Source organism: Tinamus guttatus, unplaced genomic scaffold, assembly GCF_059628265.1.
Source record: "Tinamus guttatus ecotype Peru unplaced genomic scaffold, ASM5962826v1 Tinamus_guttatus_pri_ptg000376l, whole genome shotgun sequence".
NCBI classification, from domain to species: Eukaryota; Metazoa; Chordata; class Aves; order Tinamiformes; family Tinamidae; genus Tinamus; species Tinamus guttatus.
In genome coordinates, this window is record NW_028288910.1 from 1,065,878 (window position 1) to 1,082,180 (window position 16,303).

The following is a 16,303-nucleotide window of genomic DNA, read 5'->3' on the forward strand; positions in this document are numbered from 1 at the left end:
TCATTATACAGATTTAATGCTCGGCCTATAGGCATGGAGGAACTGGAGGCTGAATCTTATTTCAGGTTAAGTTCAGTTAAATTGCTGCTGGATAGCATTTTTATGATGTGATCAATAAAGCACATAATCCAGTGCTGTGTTTAAGTTCCCTATAGATAGCTTGGCTAGTTCCTCCCATGCATACAGATGTTGGGATATATGCCTATTATTTGCTTTCATTTGCTTGTTAAATCTGTGGTTTGAGTTTTGCTATAGGAAATGCATGTTTATGAAAAGGTATTTGCCTCTAGCTAAATTAGCCCTGCATTCTGCTCTCTGAAACAGCTGCATAAACGTAGCTTGGGAGAGGGTACGTTCAGGTGATGTTTCTGTGCTTGCTCAGCGCGCTGTGTTCTGTCTTACCTCTATTGCAAACCAATTCTCCTTTCCTTAACACTTTCCAGATCCAAAAGTCTGGCTTTGCATGCAGTCCGCATGAAGGTGGCAAACACGGACACGGGACAAGACCAGGAGAACGGGGACATAAGTGCTGGTATCTCCTTTACTGAGATCTACATTGGCCAAGAAAATGATAAATTACCTTTTAGTGTTGATGCTGAAGAAGTGCAACTGGGGAATTCTTTGGTTTCTCGCCAAAGTACCGATTACACAGAGTCAGAAACTCTGCCAGAGTCTGCTAACGAAAAGATCCATGAAGGCAGTACAGAGACAATAAGGAATCCTGTGGAATACCAGGATAAGCTCTACTTGCACTTGAAGGAAAACCTGGGTAAAGTGAAGGCATATGTCATGGAGATGGGGAGGAAAATTCCTATCCCTGATCAGTGTATTATCGAAGGTAAGCAGTCTGGGATACTTAGATTTCAAGAACTTTTAACACCGTGGTGAAAGTCATGTCACAGAATGCAGGGAAGTGGGCCACCAAGATCCTCTAGCACATGAATGCTCATGATGGGGAGGTACATTGCTCTTGCACAACCATGTCATTTATGAGTAGCAGCTTTTTTTAGACCTCCCAAGACTCTCATTCTTTTCCTTCAGAGACGTAATGCAGCCTCATATATTCCATATTGCCGTGACCGTGTCTGCAAAGATGGGTTTTTGGCTGTCATATAGGGAACCTAAAGAGAACCCTCCAGAAAAGAGCATGCCCTGTCTCAAAGTGAGCTAAAGAGGCAGACTCGTTAGCTCGGGCCGTCAGAACCCGTGGGGCCCGACGGCGGGTCAGGTGCCAGGGGGAATGTGCCTCTTCTGCCTGTCTCCTCCTGGCCATGAGCCAGTGCCAGGGCTGCATTAAATGGCCTGGGAACGTTGGAGTGCTCCGTACTGTGGTTTGGGCTGGGCCAGGTACTCCTGAGAGAGGAGCTTCCAGCACAGGCTCATACTGAACCCTCCTGCTTCACCTGCTGCCTCGGCCCAGCTCTGCGTCTCCTTCATTAACGTGAGCCTGTTCAATCAGCTGACTTACCAGAATTAACTTGCACCAGAGATGGTGCAGGTCAAGGATCTCGATTCCACATATTGCGGCCGATAAAAAGCTGCTGAAAGGCACCAGAAGGAGAAGCCTGGTGCTCTGTTTTGGGCTGGAGCATCCCTCACCTCTTCCCGGAGGTTGTTAATGATTTCTGCTTTCATCAGCGTTGGATACTTACTTTCAAGTGCATGAAAGCTGATTATGAGGGGCAGCAAGATGGATGTTTGTAACTCTTCCTCAGGGTAATATTATTTAGGCTGGGTTGTGAAGTTCTTTCTTAGACTGAGCAGCAGTCACTTTAACAGGAATCTACGTGCATGTAACCACTTGGTGGTAGGTGTCAGTGATTTATAGTCCAACTGTTTGCAGTTCACAGAAAGAGTAGCTGAATCAAAAATTAATTTAATTTCCAGTCATTTATATCACCTCTTACTATGACAGAAAATATTTCCTCTGCCCATCAAGTATCTATTTTAAAAGTTTATTTTGTGCAGAAATTTCTGAGAAATCTTATCTCAGCTTTTTTGAATCTCAGCTTATTATTTGAAATAGCTCGTTGGTAGAATTAGTTGTGTAACTTTCGCTGCATAAAATTACATGGGAAACTTGAGACTGGATGATCTCACTTGGAGAGCTGAATGCTATGGCCTTGCTAAAATTGAATACGATATGCTGAATATTTTAAAATATATTGCTCAGCTTCCTTTCTAAAGCACCTAGTATGATCATGTTGTAAGCATATAGCTATTTCCAAATTCATTCAAACTATTGTAATTTCCTGGAAGTTCTCAACCAGCATTCTTAAGGAAATTCTTTGAGTAGGGACACATGTGCAGAACGTAAAATTTATGTGACTCATTCTGCTGCGCTCAGAGCAATGCAGCCTGCCTCATTACGCAGGGGACGGTGTTGTTAGTGCTTCACATATTGCATAAACCACTCACTGCAGAGCGTGGCCCTTCCTGGACTGCTCTGATTCCTGCACACCATCCAGCCCCCTTCAAATGTGTCTGGTTTTCTTTTTAAAGAAGATGTTTAGCAAATATGAAGGTATGAAAAACAGGAATTTGCAGAAGGTTTTCCAGATGCAGAGGAAAGGGTTACAGAATGACAGGTGACATTCAGTTCCATGCCTAGCAGCAGGAAAAAAGTGAACTAGACAAGAATTACTGAGGAAAATAGAGACATCATTGTAACATCATTACATCTTTTCTAAATTAATTGAGGTCTGAATGTTGAAGGATAAAGTAGACCTGTCATGGAGAAGGGTGACAGGGATAATGGGAGACTTCCATAGGAAAGAAAATGAAATGGACTGGAGCTGCCCAGCCTGGCGAGGGGCTGTCTGTGAAGTCCCGTGTGATGTGGGGGGATCAGCTGGGTGCGGTGGCTCGCGGGCCTTCCTCGTACAGTCGTACAGCTGCTGGAAAACATACAGTCGTCAGGAAGCCAGTGCGGAATATGCCGGGTAGGGATCTCTTAATGTGGAATTAAACAGCAGAGCTTATTGCCATGGGTCATTATGGCAGCGGGAAGCACACCTGGTCTCAGAAGTGGGGAGGCAAATTCACGGACTCGGTACACACAGGGGTGATCAAATTGGTATCACTTCTGATTCGGGGAATGCCTGGGCCACATGGCAGCGTGGGGCTGTGAGAGCAGCGGAAGGGAAATTATTGCTGTAGGTTTATTCTGTTCTTACACGCCTTGCTTGAACTTCCCTTTCATCCGCTGCTCGTAGACACTGCTTGAATTTTGTGCCTCGAGCCAGCGCTGCCGTTCCAGCATTCGTCTGTAATGTGACCATTGCAGGGCAGCTGCGTGTGGAGTGACAGCATTTTATTTGATCCACTTGCATGCTGGAGAACTTGCCCTGCAGGTATCCTGCAAGAACGTGGAAGGAAACTGAGGGAAAGCAAGGAGGGTACTCAGAGGTCAAGGAAACATTGGGAGGAATATTGAAGGTATTGGGTTGCTTAACCAAAAAAGGAGAAAACTCAAAGGGCATGATCACAGTTTTCCATTGTGTGTAAGACTGTAAAAGGAATAGCCTGCTCTGGACAAGATCAGAAGTAATGATTTCAAATTCTAAGAAAGACTCAGCTTAAACAGGAGAAAAATCTCTCTGATAGCCTGACAAGAGTGTGTTGCCGGAGGAGGACACGGAGGACTTCTAAAGCACATTGAACCCAAGTTATCAGGGCTGACCCTGGCAAAGCAAGGCTTGTAGGTTTGACAGATCTCAGGAAGGGTTAGTGTCCCACCAGATACATTTTTTTTTCTTTTTTTCTTTTTTTTCCCCAGTGTATTAGTTGGTTTAATAACAGTTTTCACTTCTGAACCTTGCCTTACTCGATCCTTAGACCATCGTTCAGCTATGCTGCTGCTACAGCTGGAATGTCCTAGCTATTTATGACTGTGAGTGGGGGTAAGGGACAGATCTGATGACCACCTGAGTCCCCCTGCACGTCTTTGATTACATCCTGTGCTCCGTAACATTGTCTATATTTTACACAATTTTCCTTTTTGCTATTGATTCAGACATTTGGTATATATTTCATAGCCCTTGCAAAATATTTTTGCTTGACGGGGTGTGTTTTGCAGTCTCCTTGCTGATTTATAAGTTCATTCAGTGGTTTTTCTCCATCTCTATGGGCTATAATATGTTTTCATACCATATTTCAAAATTTATGTATTACTGAGTTGAGAGATAGTTTTTACATTTTGAGGGTGGATCCATAGTAAGTCTAAGTCATCAGTCAGCAACAGTTTATTTGTAGGTACCTCTATGTGCTTTGAAAAATTGATGTGACCTCAGGTCTGTTGTCCCGGTCAGTATTTATTATTTTAGATTGCATGTGCTTCATTCAGGAGGAGGCTGGGAATGGAGTGATGAACGTACGGCAGAAGCGATGGCAGGACGGGAGCTGCTGCCTCCAATGTCTTAGGCTGAGAAAATGCCCAAGTTGAGGGTGCTCTGAAGAACAGGCACGATACAGCAGCTACCCAGATATTTGTATTTTTGCAAGAAAATGAGCATTTTGGAGCTAACACTGCAGTATCATAGAGGATTTAGAAGAGGGTAGAAAGAAGGCATCCGAAACCACAAAATACCTCTTTTCTTTGTAAACCAACGCTTTGGTTCGGTTCCTGTTTAGTTTGAACCAGTTTCACAACTCTTATTATGTCTTAAGACGCAGGAGACCTTCTTTTATGTGACGCCCTTTGCTTCAGTCATCTTAGATTACCCTGAATCTTTTCCTTGGAAAAATTGCCACCGTATTTGTCAAGCGCTTGAACTTTCATGGAGCTGAGCAGAGTAGTTTTCATCCGCTCACGTTTTTCCAGACGGTTTATGATCTTGGGTCTTACCAATAGCTCTGGGATCCTGCAGAGGCCCAGAGTGCTGGGCCATGATTTGAAGAGCACTCCCCAGCTTTGTTACTGCTTTAAAGAGATCCTTGATCCTTTCTGCTTTTCTTGGTGGCACTTTCCTCCCCTGGGGAAACCGGGATGGTTCCACAGGTTCCTTTGAAAGGTGCGGGTGACATTCCAGGATTAGGTGGTGGTCGTGGTCTGGCCTGTCCGACTTTTGACTTACCCCTCTTCAGACATTCAGGAGTTAGGGATCAAGCACGTGGCCTGTCCCAACTGTGTCAAATGGTTCATGGAGTCTGTGCAACTGCTCTTGTTTGTTGATAATCTGAGGGCAGATCCCTTTTTCTACTCCAGTTATGTCCACTCTTTATATGGTTGGGATAAAATGTTACTATGAATGCATAGAATTAATGCCTTAGAACTAGCAGGAGGATCAAGTGAGCCATCAGAAAGAAAACATTGGATAATACATGTATGCAGAAGATACTGAAGGATTTGCACATCTAGCCTGCTTGACCTCTCCTGTGAAGGACTAGAGCTGTGGGAGATATAAAGTGTCATTCAATTCTTGGTCACTGAAGCCACATCAGAATCAATTCCCAAAGGCGACGCCATGCAATGAAAAATAATATTATAATCATGCTGTAGTGGTAAGTCATTCCTGCCTTCTTGTCGCTCTATAGGAAGAAATATAAACAGCAAACAGTTTATAGGATTAACGACAGGACTCTCCAAGAGGAGGAGGCAGCGGCTGTGGAAACAGGTTGCAGTATCCTGGCCCGAAATCTGGTTGTGATTACGTTTTGTGCTCTACTGAGAGATAATTGGTGCCATATGATGAAGTAGATGGAAAAGATCCCTGCTCCCCTGCAGTGCCTGCCTCTGCGCCGCTCTGATAAATGTAAGCATTCCATAAGCCAAGGCCTGATGCGGAACAGATGGGCCCCTGCTAACGCGCCGCGACCACGAGGTTGCACAGGCTCGGGCCAGTGTTTCCAGGAATCGACTGTGTTTTCGCTATGCCAAAAAATATTAGTTGGCATTTTATTATATAGAACTGGTATTCGCTTTCAAATTCATCCCAAATGTGGGAATACACTGTGAAAATGGAAGTGCTAACTCACAGAGTGGTGAGCCTCTTTGCAGTGGTCTGGATCACCAAATTCCAGAGAAATTCCCAACTCAGCAGGGAGAGTAATAGGAACATGAACACACTCATAACTTGCAGCCCTCTCATATGAGACAGCAGCAATTTATGTGCCTTTTACACCTAATTTGGAAGCATCAATTTAAATATTGAGAAATAAACTGCTCTTCAGATACATTTATGTGGTAGTTGATTTCCTTTGAGGATTTATCATCACTCTCCTGGGGAAAAAAAAAAAAAGAAAAAACAAACCCAAGAACTTTTACTTCTGTGATTCTGGAGGCGAAGTTTCTGCAGGCGCTTTCCAGCTGGGAGGACATTTCTGCTGTGACCGCTGGGTCTAGCCCCCAGCCGTGGTTTAAGAATTGGAGAGAAAACCAGATTTCACCTAGAGAGCACTTCGTGCAGGGAATGAATCCTAGGGGGATGCCCCAGGCTGGGAGATGGAGCATTTTGTGAAGTTGGCGGGCTTGTATATTCTCAAAGGTGACTCTCCCTGCAAATTTGCTGAACCCAGTGCATTAGCTGTGTGCTGTGCAGAGCCCATTACAGTAATATCTCGTCCAGAAACATGCGGATTTAGTGGCAATGAAATCTCGTAGTCTCAGCTGTGGCACACAGAATAAGCTGTCAGATTGCAGGGTCAAAATCCAAACAAACAAAAAATGAGGTTTCTTGAAGCTAATTGCTTAAAAATTGCTCTCTTTTTCCCTCCGTAAATGTATCTGTAGTTTGTATACTCATCTTTAATCGAAGACATCAGGCCAAGGAAACTGAGGAAATCGAAATGGCTTGAAAGTGGGGTGTTGAAAAGTTGTCTGAATTTCTTACTATCTGCTTGCATGTTTATGGGTCATTTTGATTCTCTCGGGAAAACTTATGGGAATACTTTTACTCCTATTAGGAAATTTTATTGAAAAGTAAAGGCTTATCTGTGCAAAGCAAATAATGCACAAATTGTTCCCCAAACCAGTGGTTATGGTACCTGCTGCTTGCGCCAGCGTGTTAAGCTGAGGTAAACAGTGAGCGGTGACTCTGCTGGTGAGTCCCTGGGTTTATGGTTTGCTCTTTCCCCAAGCACAAGCCACTGAGCAGGTAATTTAAAAATTCCTGCCTCTTTTCCCCCATTCTTGTAGAAAAACAAGTTGGTGCTTGTTATTTCACTAGAAGTTTGAGACTTGCCAACAGGCGTGTTGAGAAGCGTTCCTTGAATGGAAGTTGTGTTTCCTTGGGAGCCTGATCAGTCTCTCAAACCTGGGGCATTAGGGGATTTTGCCATATAAAATCTAAGCTCTGGGATGTCTCATTTAGAGTTTGCTCCCATGTGCTTGAGCATGGTTTTATTAGGCTTCCCACCTAATAAAAGTGCTTTGCACCGGGCTAGCGGCGTGTCCTGGGGTGCAGCGGTGCTGATGGCATCCAGACCTGCCTGCTCCGTGCCGAGCAGCCCCAGCGCTGGGAAGTGGGGCTCTGCTTCCCGCCTTTGCTGCCGCTGCCAAAACGAGGGCCAGGAGCACATGGAAAACCCTGAGATTCTCCCCGAGAGAACGGGAGCCTCCTTTCTCCAGGGAGCGACGCGGCCGCGGTGGGGCTCGGCGCCGAGCAAGGCTGCCCGTGCGAGGCAGCGCTGCGGACCCAAATACCACCTTGTTTCCTCCTTTACTTCCAGGGTAATGCCTTTAGACATCCTGCCAAGTACTAGGAATTTCCTTGGTCCAGGGAAAACAACTGCATCTGTTATCCAGCTCCACAAGCTGGCATTCCTCAGCTAGCCAGACAAGTCTGTCTGTGCTTTCTGTGCGTTTTTTCCCTACATTCAGAGCTTCTATGTGTCCAGTTAGTATAGAAGTGCTATTAGAGTCCAGTTAGTATAGAAGTGCTATTAGAGTGACAAATACAATGGTAGAGCTAGTGTTTCCATGATCCTAATATAGGTCAGATGGGACAGGTTACTAATGCAAAGTTGGCATAGACACCCTGCTTCAAATTTGCTTTCTGCTTTTAGAAGTGACAATAATTTCTGAAGCACAAAACTGGTTCTAAACTCTGTAAATGTGTAGCTTATATGTGAGTGGCATAATGAGCTTAATGTCCTCAGGGAAATTAGTTAATTTTTTCCTTCCTTTCTCCCTTGCATACTTTTGACCAATTATTTTAAAGAGTTGCAGATCCATCTTTGCTGTGATTTGGACTTCATTGCTTTAAATCACATCAAAAGAATCTTAAGTCAACATTGAATTACTGGCACTTGCCAAGATTTGGTGTGTGCTGGGGAAACCGTTGCAGAGCTATTAACTTTTGTTGACAGGAATCTCGTACGCGCTGTATCTCGCTGTTTTCCTGGAAGTTTCTCCGGAGCTAAATCCATCTTCCCTTACGAGGCGAAGTCGGAGTGAGCGGTTACATGCTTCCACCGCAGGGATTACACCGGGATCCGGGAAGTCCGGCTGTCTCCACCTCTGCAGCCTGGGGCTGCTTTCTGCTCCCTTTCCCCAGGGCTTTGCTCCTGCTTCAGACGCTGCCGTAAAGGCTGAGTGTGGCAAGGTGGGACCTGTGCAAACGATGGGGTCTTGGCTGAGCTTCCCACCTGGAAACTCCTGCCGATCCCCGCGTGGCACCCAAGGGATCCCTGCGCTGTGCAGCTGTGCACACCTTGGACGTCCCTCCTGATTTTTACATCAGCAGCTTTGTGCATGTACTTTCCTGTAATGGGAACTGAGTTTTTTCACTGTCTTATTCCAGGCTGCAAGTGATTCCTTGCCCCTCTTTCCCTCAGTTTGTTTGCTGCCCCGTCCTGGCAGAGCTCCGGACTTGCTCCCTGCTAGGTCAGGCTCCGTGCTCAACGCGCCTGCACGTCCCCAGGGCTGGGGCTCCGACCGTCTGGCCCACAAGCGGCTCTCCTGAATCCTGCAGCTGCAAATTGCTCTTGCTGTGCTCTGTTAGCTCTGCTCTAACCTCCCCAGAGCAGCCCGGCTTGCGCAGGGTTCGCGTGCTTTATATCGCACTGCAGCGAGGGGTGGGAAGAGTATGCAACAAGAGGCTCAAGGGGCTCAAGCACGCACCGAAGCTGCCAAATGAGAGAGAAAACTGCCCAAATCCTGGTGCAGTCTGGCGGAGGTGGCCTTGGTGTCACCACGGGCAGGTGCTCGGTGCTGGTAGCATCCAGCCACCTGCAGTTGCCTCCCCGTGCATGGTCAGCTTCAGCATTTGCAGCTGAGGAAACAACCGCTGTGCTCGAGCGGAGCAGGGTGGTGGTCGCCAGCCCTGGCCGTGGCGGCGGTCAGTGCTTTACGGTCACCTTTAGCTAAGAGGGATTTCCCATAATGAAGCATTAAACTTCTCACGTGGACTCCGGCCAAGCTTCCACCTCTAGTTGAGTGTATTGAAATTAAGGGTTTTTTTAAGCACGTGTGATGCTTGTAGCAGGGGGCTTGAGTTTGGACCGTGCTTTTGGAAAAACATCCTGTGAACAGCCTCCTCGGAGGCATCGTTTAGGTTTTGTGCTTTAATATATGCCAGGGCTTGTGGCCTCTCTGATGAACCTCTTCAGTTTCTCAAAGCCCTTCTTAGCCCTGGACACGAACACTGTCAGGTTGCTGGTTTGTGTAGCTGGGATAAACTCATTTTTTTCCCCACAGTTCCTGTTCCAAAACCTGTGGTTTTATGCCCTTTTCCTGCTAAGAAGAGGAGGAGGGGGTGGCATGTTGCTTGTGGGTATGACATTTCTGTGGTCTGCAGCTAAGCTCGTTTTCCTTCAGAATTACAGCTCGGCTTAGCAGAATTGGGCAGGACTCTTCTTTCGACGTGCCCTGGGACGTCTCCAGAGTTCTCCTCAGCTCAGATCCTCTGTCGTCCTGTTCTACTCGACACCGTTTTGATTCAGTCCATGCGGTCCCCGTCCGAGGAGGCTGCACCACCCTGCTGTAGCCCTGGCCTTCCCTGCCTGTATTTTGTCTTTGCCTTTCAGTATCCCTCTTTCTGGGCCCATCTCAGCTCATGCCCCTTCCTACAGATAAAGATTAATTAACATCTCCCTTTCAGGCTTTCAGATAACCCAAGATTCACCTGTTCCTGGTGGTACCTTGTAGACGTTCCTCTGAGACAGACGGGTGGTTGCCATCCGCTCAGCTGCAGCCGGGGTAACCCACTTCTGTTGTTTGGTCTTGTGGACTCCAGCTTGAATCTGCCCCTGCGTCTTTACTCCTCAGATGTTTCCTCCTCAGTGAAGCTGAGGGTGACTGAGTGCCGTCTGGCCACTTGCCCAGAGATTCCGTGTTCTCATCCCGAGTCCCGAAGTGCTGGTGTTCTCCACCCGTCTGTACCTCTGCTGTAGTCATTTCTCACATGCTGTGTTTCTGTGTGAAATACTGAATTTATTACCCTTCTCCTATGCTTTCACATCTTGCTTACATAAAAGCCGTTAACAGCAAGTATTCCGGGATTATCTATGGTTGGAGATAGAGGCTGAGAGCCTTCCTGTCTGCTTACGCTCGTGGCCAGTAGATCCAGAGGGATGTGCTAGTTAAACCATCTCCCCTGAGTCGTTCTCAGCAAGTTGCTACTAATTTTTCCAGACACAGTGATTTCTCGTGCCCTGTGTCACTTCTCTAGCATGCGATCCAAGTGGTCGAGCGCGCGAGCTCCCGGTCTGCCTGCATGGGAGCAGGGCAGCTCCTCCCTGCGTTGGCATCAAGGTCCTCCATGTAGGATTTGTCCCTTGTTTTCTAAGACTTTTCACGTTGAAGAGCTGCGTGTTGCCATTTCAAGGGGTTAAAAGTGATGCTGCTATTTAGAGTTAGTAAAAAAGCCTCGTTAGGTTGTGCCTTACCTGCTGTCACTATTACGACTAGTTAACCAAGACAAAAACACAACACAGTGCTATAGTTGCAAAATAGAAGCGTGCATCTCAAAGGAATTTATTTACACTTAGGAATAGCACAGTAAGCTCAGAACAGGTAAAATTATGGTATGTGGCACACAGACTGCTGTACCGATCCCGAAGGACGCTTTTGGAGTGCGTGCAACTGTGTGGGTGGTTCACCTGCACACAGTTATGCTGCATGCACATGGTTGTTGGTCACACGGTGGTTTGTCTGCACACGGTGGTTTGCACGCGGTGGTTTGCACACGGTTGTTTCTCTGCACACGATTTCTCTGCACGCAGTTGTTTGCACACGGTTTCTCTGCCCATGGTCTTTCTGCACACGGTTTCTCTGTATGGGGTGGTTTGCACACGGTGGTTTGCACACGGTTGTTTCTGCACACGGTTCTTTGCACGCGGTTGTTTGCACACATTTGCACGCGGTTGTTTGCACATGGTCTGTCTGCACGTGGTTGTTTGCACACATTTGCACGCGGTTGTCTGTTTGCACACGGTCTGTCTGCACGCGGTTGTCTGTTTGCACACGGTCTGTCTGCACGCGGTTATTTGCACACATTTGCACGCGGTTGTCTGTCTGCACACGGTCTGTCTGCACGCGGTTGTCTGTTTGCACACGGTCTGTCTGCACACGGTTGTCTGTTTGCACACGGTCTGTCTGCACGCGGTTATTTGCACACATTTGCACGCGGTTGTCTGTTTGCACACGGTCTGTCTGCACGCGGTTGTCTGTTTGCACACGGTCTGTCTGCACGCGGTTATTTGCACACATTTGCACGCGGTTGTCTGTTTGCACACGGTCTGTCTGCACGCGGTTGTCTGTTTGCACACGGTCTGTCTGCACACGGTCTGCCTGCGCATCACCAATGGTGTGAGTAGAGGGACTTGGAGGCAACCGCGAGAGCCAGAACCTCTCCCGGCTCTGGGCGCTCACTGGCACCATGGCTCAAACTGCCCTTTTTAAAGAAAACCCCTGGATGCTCTGAGGTGCCACCAAGCGGGGCTGCCCAGCGAACACATCAATGCGTGCGGTGCTGCTGTGTGCCCTCTCCTGCCTCGCCGTGCCTTAGGAGTCGTTTTCCCGCTAGGAAGCGAGCACTTCCCTTAGCAGGGTGCAATTCCTAGAGAAAGCAGCTTTTATCCCAGTGCGAACTCGGCAGGAATTTCATAAATGTCAGGCCACATGTAGCCATATCAGGCTACTTCCTAATACAGGATGTTTTTTTCCAACAAACTCTTCAAATAAGAACAAGGGTTAAACAGTTTTGACACATTCATCTGGTTTAGTAAGCGCCCAACACGTATAGAGTGCATGAGTGCCTCTTAAAACGGGCGGAAGGTAAGTGCTAAGGCCTGACTGCAGGCCTGCACCTTCTGCATTTGGGGTAGGAATTAAAGCAATAGAGAATATGAAGTTTACCCAGAATCTCTTATTTGTGGTTGATAAATTGGAGTATGGTTGGACTCTGGCAAATACACCGGTGGGGGAATATATCTGCAAGTGCTGCGTGATTGCACATGCATTAACTTAGACTTATCGATTTCTTTTATGAAGCTGATTTTAACATTATGTATATTTATTTCTAGATTCTGTTAGAAGTTGTGTAGCGAAGTTGTTCTTCAGCTGTCCCCTGAAGGGCCATTACTGCCTCTACAGTAAATCCAGTTTTACCCTCGTCAGCCGGCAGCCTCCGCTGTGGATCCATATCATGTTTCTCTTTCAGCAGGTGTGTGCAATACAAATTAGTGGCACCTCTATATTGTTAACGTTATACTTGGGGAAAAAAAAATGTTTTAATTGTTAATTTGTTTAAATATGCTTATAATCCAGTAATAAGAAGGGAACAGGTTTATTATTAAACTTGCCACCAAGAGAGTACCTTACAGTAGGCTGATGTGATTTTGCAATTTGGGGGAAATTTCTGTTAAATATAACAACTTAAAAGTGCAGAGTGCAAAGTCCGAGAAAGAACCAGTGTGGGACCAAACCTCATTGTCCTTTTTCAGGCAAAACTTCCAGCAAGCCCAAGGTGCAGCCCTTTTCCTTTACCAATACTCAGAAAATTGGGATTCATTTTTTGTGGGAGCAGAACCAAGGCCTTAGATTCCAGCCCAAGGACGGGCTGGAAACAGCATGGTTCGGTTTTGTGTCTTTGCAAACATGCTGCAGATGCAGCATTTCCTATATGCTCCTTTATGGAAAGGAGCATTCAACCTTGCTGTGCATCTGGGTGCATTCAGTGCAGGGTAATTTATGCTTTTCCTTTGTTTGAAATCCCCAAGCTTTTATGTCCTGGAAATACAACTATGATTAAATTAAATGCAGCATGCTAAATTCAGCCCTGGGATATTTAAGTCTGTGAAATTGCACAAGAGATAAATTTGACATAAAATATATTTATAGTGTGTTAATAATAAGTTAAATGAAATGCTAGTGATAAAAATGTAGCTTTCAGCAGATTTGTCATAGATTCATAGTCAAAAGAATAATATATGATTTCAAAGGATTTCCATACAAGTTACCCTATTTCTATTCATCTTTTTGCCGGCTGCTGTATCTCCTCTTTGGCAAAGCGTTTCCTTCCCGAGATTGCGGAGGGAGAGTTTTTCTTTCAGGTGTCCAGAGCAGATCCGTAATTTCACAACTCTGCTTTCCATTTAATTTAAAAAATGCTAGTGACTAGCTACCTCATGTTTCGCAATGCTTCCGTGGAAGTTGTGAAACTGCAGATTATTAGTATGTGTTCAGCAGAGCAGCTTTCGGCCACCGGGAAGGGGAGCATGTTCCCATGAAGATCCGCTATGCGGAGAGAGATCCACAGCTTACATTCTTGCAGCTAAATGCTTATTAAGAAGAGGAGCAGAGGTGAAATAAGGGGTGATCCTCAGAGAGAATGTTTTGCAGGGGTGATATTTGATTTCACAGATATGCTCATTAAAATCCCCCTCCTCCTGCCCTTGCTCCATGGTTTAGTTTCTGCTGTCAGGGGGGTGGGTGTTGCCGTGTCTCACAGTGATCACTCGTACCTCGTTTACAGCCCCTCGTGAACTGACCAGACACTACCTATTTGGGCTGCAGTTTCCTCTTGCCATGTGGCTGCCTCAAGCTGACTGGTTTTTAGCTTTAATTTGGACAAAATGATCTGCTGTTTCGGGCAATGTGGCTGGACAAACACGTCGCCTTGGCCACGCTGAAAACTCCTGGTGCCCTTTCCTCTGGCAAGGCCTCGCTGGGACAGCGCCGCTTGGCAGCGGGTCCTGCCATCCCTGCAGAATCCTGCCCAATCCTAAGTAAACCACCAGAGCCTTTATCTTGCCATAGACGTTGCCAATTTGTGTAAAATCTAATGGAAATGTAGGTATCCCAACCCCTTCCAGCATGGCGGAGCGATGCAGCCACCAAGTTGGGTCTCTGGCCCAGAGATTGGAGCTGTTGCGATGAGCTTGGCTTATGTGATGGGTTGGTGGCACGGGGAGGACGGGGCATTGCTGCGTTTCTCCTTGGGAAGAGCAGAAGGAACCCGAATCCACGAAACCCATGTTAAAAGGACGCTATCCATATTGTGAAATGAGGCATTTGAAATCTGGAACATCAGATGTGCTTGCACATGCCTGTCTCCTGCATGCAAATACAACTTTAATTACCAGGTCACGTAAAACATTCAATAGAGGCAAAAGTGCTCAGCTCTCACAACTGCAGTGGTATTCTTTTAACATTGACTTTGTGTGCAGTGTATGAATTATTATTATATTCAACACAACCATGAGAAAAATTTCAGGCCACATAAGGTCCTTGAAAATAGGTCACTTTTGAGATGCTAGCACCCAAACTAGCAGAGGCTGCACCTTGTACTGTTTCACCTTGTTTTGTGGACGTTCAGGAGGTGAAACTTCTTGTATTCTGGCAATAAGATCTGCACTGAACACGTTGCATGAGCTTCTTTCTCTTGCATTTTGTCCCAGCGCAGCTCGGCGCAGCTGTAGTGTAATCCACTGTGGTCACGAGCAATCATTGCAGTTACTCTTCCCCACGAGGACCAAGCAGGCCCCACTAAGCCTTTGCAAACATTAAACAGTGTTAATCACCTCTTAACTTTAACTGATAAATGACATCTCTCTGTCTCGCTGCAAAAAAGCAGTATGTCTGAGATGTCCATCTAGCCCACAGAAGCCAGTACTACTAACGTTGTGTTAAACCAACATTTAAATGCAAACATGACATGCAACTTGCTACGCATGCTAGTAGTTGATGTATAATCTTCAGTGAACCAGAAATCTTAAAGACATATAATGTACTATGAAAATACTCCCCTAAGAGCAAATGAAATATTTGAGGATTAATCTAATTGTGTGCATACGGACCTATTGCCACTCCTCAGAGAGAAACGAACTCATTCCTTGTTATTTTGCATGACTGTCCCGTTATGAAATAAGAACAAGATGCTGTTTATTAATGACCAAGGAAAAAAGGCTTGAAATGCTGTTCTCAATACTTTCCTCAGAGCCTGTTTGCAGAACCCTTGTCCATACACAGCAGTCCTGTGCAGGTCCTGAAGGCCCTGTGGGAGAAGACGCAGCTCAAGGGCACACACAGTTTTGAAACCGCCATGATCCAGTGCACATTTCCACACCAGAAGGTAAGCGTTTTTTCTCTGAGAAAAATAACCCCAGCAGAAGAATTTTGCACTGGCTTTTAGAACTATTGTACAAAGATCTTTGCTGTACTCATACAGTGAAAAACAAACCTTCCTTTCCTTTGCCCTGCCCTTCCTCCTCCCTTTTTTTTCCTCATTTCTTTTATTTTTCTTCATTTTTCTTTTTCCTGGTTTCTTCTCATCTCTCGCACAGTACATCTAAAGCTGTGCAAGTCATAAAGTCCTTAGCAATGAGAAATTAGGGCCAATCTCATCGCCAGTAACGGCGATGGCATTTTTATGCTCGCTTAAATTAAGGAGAACCAGTCAACATCTCCTCCTTGCTTCTGCATACTTAAGAACAAATAAATAAATACATGAGCTACTCTTCCAGCATTTCCAACATAAACAGTAATTGCACTGGCCAAAAGACAATGAGTTTGGCTGTGCAGGTACGACAGGAGAAGAGCTGATCAGTGGGCAAGGTAGGGTTGCCAATACCAGGGTCTGCCCGGGCAGCAGAAGGGTTTGCAGTGATGCGCTGCTCTCTGGTGTGCCTTAGCTCTGCCTTTGTCCAAGCCTCACGCGCCAGGTCCTCTTCCACTGGAGGACCTCGTGGCTGTTCTCATCTCCTTAACCCAAACACTCAGCTTGCAGCAGGGCTGAAAAGCCACCGCCAGCTGTGACGTTTTCATGCTCTGCAGTGGGTCCGTGGGGTGGCTTTGTGCTGTGCTTTGAAAGGCCTCCAGCCTTGTTCTCCATCCCTCCTACGCACAAAATTGTTCCTCAAG

At 46.2% G+C, this 16,303-nt stretch overlaps 1 protein-coding gene across 3 annotated transcripts in view; it reads left to right on the forward strand.

Moving 5' to 3' along the window:
- VEPH1 (ventricular zone expressed PH domain containing 1) overlaps positions 1-16,303 on the forward strand; it is a 68,411-nt gene that overhangs the window by 34,939 nt on the left and 17,169 nt on the right. For 2 of the 3 annotated variants that reach the window (XM_088530455.1, XM_088530457.1), the window contains 3 exons: positions 444-838; positions 12,466-12,605; positions 15,381-15,521. In XM_088530455.1, the coding sequence (XP_088386581.1) occupies positions 444-838; positions 12,466-12,605; positions 15,381-15,521 (676 nt within the window). The remainder of the gene's footprint in view (positions 1-443; positions 839-12,465; positions 12,606-15,380; positions 15,522-16,303) is intronic. The other variant, XM_088530456.1, reaches the window with a different exon arrangement.